General features: G+C 52.1%; 1 protein-coding gene across 1 annotated transcript; it reads right to left on the reverse strand.

Annotated features, from left to right (window-relative positions):
- Window positions 1–2,132: 2,132 nt before the first annotated feature.
- On the reverse strand, window positions 2,133–2,818 carry LOC120688784 (the record flags this gene model as incomplete). The annotated part of the gene is made up of 1 exon (XM_039971158.1): window positions 2,133–2,818. A coding segment is annotated over one exon (414 nt), but the record flags the coding sequence as incomplete, so codon positions are not given.
- Window positions 2,819–3,143: the final 325 nt, after the last annotated feature.

The raw sequence follows: 3,143 nt of genomic DNA on the forward strand, positions 1-3,143 counted from the left end.
CTTCAAAACCGCGGATCGGATCTGCATCGACGTGGCGGCATCGCGGAGAAGGTTTCGAGTCGAAGAAAGAAACTCCGCCGTCGGATGAGATCTTGTACCCTTTCTGGTTTTGCCCCTACGGGCGTTTGAGTGTATGAGTCAGGGTGGAGGTCAAATCTGGGAAGGGACCGGTCTGACCGGTCTGTGAGACCGGTCTGACCGGTCGCCCCTAGGGTTGATATATATACTCTCACCTGCCCCCTTGGCGAGGTGAGCCTCCAAGCCACGAGTCCTTTTCTGTTTTTCCTTGCTCCTCTCTCTGTTCTAGGGTTAGGTCGAGGTCTCCATGGCAATAGTGGTCTAGATAATAGCTAGGTCCACAAATTTGAGAGGGTGGATGAATGGGTGGAGGTCTAGCTCTTGTATAGGTGAATTCCTCTGTAAATCACGATGAATTTGAATGAAATCGAGGACCCTTTTGAGCAACTCTCTTGTGTTCTTGTTCATCCTTTGGTCATAGATTGATTTCCTCTCTTTTGGTGGTTTTTGAGATCAAAGCTTTCTCTTGGTGGGTTTAGAGACTCCGTGATTTGCTTCTCGACCATCTAGTATAGTGCTAAACCCCCGAGAATCACGAGTCCCCTGGATTGAGGTTTTTGGAGTTTTTGGAAAACCCTCTTTTGCCTCTTTTCCCCTCAAAATTCTAGTGATCCTTTGCGTTTTGGGTTGATTCTTTTTGTGGAGAGGTTCGTCTCTATCCCAGGAACCTTCCTGCAAATTTTGAGACCATTTGGTGATGATTTGAACGAGTAATCTTGAAATCACCTCGAGTTCGCGGGCTGAAATTCTGTTCTGGGCAGAAGCGGTCTGACCGGTCACAGCAACCGGTCTGACTGGTCGGAGCAACCGGTCTGACCGGATTGGAAATTCAAATCCAGCCCGACCGGTCTGACCGGCCAGAGCGAGCGGTCTGACCGGTCTCTGACTGTGAGGGTTGCAGTTTTTCTCGATCGCTTCCGTGTTTTCTCTCGCTCGTTCCTAGGGCTGATTTGTGTTGGTTTAGCTCTTCTATAGCTACTCCACACCTCATATAGGATTTGAGGGTTTGTGGTGATTTTCGAGATATAGGCCGACGGATCGATTTCAAAAGAAATTTTGATCGGTTCCCATTCGCTCCCCTCTGGTCGCCACACAAACAAAATCACCTCCCTATGTTCTGGTCCTAGAAAAATGAAGAGAAAACATTTAATTAATCTTTCCAGAGCATAAGGATCGAGCGAGAATGTTCAGGTGCGCACGCCGTCTGCAGATGGCCGAGAGCGCGATGGATGGATCGAGCTGGGAGAAGAGCCCCAGGCGACGCCCAAGAGACGGGGGCAGAATTCAGGACGCTGCCGGCCGGCCGCCACCGCCTAGAACCTATTCGACCGATCCAGTCGAGCAACTCATGCATGCACACGGGGGCGCGGTGGCTCCCGCCGTCGACCTCCACTCCACCAAGTACGACTCCTGGATCTCGCTGGGCGCGCATGGCCTTGACCAGCATCGTCGTCGGCACCTAGCTACATACAGTTGCCACCAATAACCTATATTGCTCTCTGCCTCTCCGGTATGCGTACGTTGCTGTCCACCACCAGCCTCGCGCCCTCGTGGCAAACTGAACTGGTGGTGATCGATCAGTCACCGTCGATAGATAGCACGTTAAGCAAGCCTAATGAGTGTGGGGCCTTGTGGACTCCCGGGAGGAGCTGCACCGTGGTCTCGTTTGGTTTTGTAGCGCGCTAGTGAATAGTAAACTTTGACCGTTTATTACGGTGTCAAACAAAGTCAGTTTACAAAACCAACTCCAGAACCCCCGCGCTAGTGACCCTGGAGAATCTAATGAGACCTTTGACTGCGCGATTAGAGGATGGTTACTGTAGCATCACTGTAGCAAATCATCGATTAATTACGGTCATTAGATTCGTCGCGAAAAGTTACACCCATTTTTAATAAAATTTTGCAAATAGACTTCATTTAGTGCTTCATGCATGTGACATTCTTTTTTCGAGATGTGTGCGTGCTAGAATCCTGGCCGATCCAAACAAGGCCCGTGCTTGGGAGGCAGATATCACTTTGGAATGGACTCCCTGTTTTATTTTTCTTTAACAGGAATGTCCTGATCCTCTCTTTTTTATTCTGTAAAAGGTAAAATTCTCTTACCCTCTGCACGTCACAAGGTCGTGTTATTTAGACGTTTTTCCTTGCTTATTACATCAATCAGACGCCCCAAACGAATCACCCCAGAATCTCTATATATCACTTTGGTTTGTTTGGATAGCGAAATGCCTCTAATTTTCAAGAGTCAAACTTTTTTTCACGTGATCTCCAAGAGCTTAGTTAAATTGTTTCATTTAAAGAGTCATTTAGCTGTTCATTTACCTTTCTAAAGGGTGGGGCAACCAACAGTTTCTCTAAATCGACTATGCATACTCCATCCGCGGGCGGAGATCGACGCCGTGCCGGAGGCCGAGCCCGACGCCGCCGTGGGGAAACCAGCGTTCGGCCTCGCGGTCCCGCCGAGGACGCAGACCCACGCGGAGGAAGGCTTGCCATCGCTGAGCACGCCGTGCTCCTGTGGACTCGCTCCCTTGGCGCCTGGGACGCGGACGCGAGCTACACCAACAGGGGTCTTCTCGTCGCGGTCGACGACGAGCTGGGCCTGCGACCTGGAGACCGCAAGAAGCGCCTGGATGCGCGCTGGCCTGACGAGAGCCGTGGGGGTGCATCCTTGCTCCTCCTCGACCTTGTGCACGAGCGCCTTGACCTGGCCGCGCAGGAGCGCCTCCCCGGAGCCTGGCGTGTGTTAGCCCGGCAGCTCGGCGATGAGCTCCGGCGAACACTGGATCACGCCGGGGATCACGAGGACACACGCGAGAACTGGAGAATGAACACGGTGGTTTTTGTGCCGCGAATGCTTGCAGCGTTTTCTGTTGTATTGATGCAAATAAGTAGGGAAACAAACTACCTATAACTTGGCTGTGACCGCGCCCTGATCGGAAGCAAAACGTGCCATCCCACGTTGCCCGTGATCCGGTCTTGGCGGTGACCACGCCACAACGCACGTCCCTCGTCGCAGCGCGGACGTGCGCATGACCCGGGCGGAACTCGACATGATGAGTCCG

This window comes from Panicum virgatum, chromosome 9N, assembly GCF_016808335.1.
Source record: "Panicum virgatum strain AP13 chromosome 9N, P.virgatum_v5, whole genome shotgun sequence".
Classification (NCBI taxonomy): domain Eukaryota; kingdom Viridiplantae; phylum Streptophyta; class Magnoliopsida; order Poales; family Poaceae; genus Panicum; species Panicum virgatum.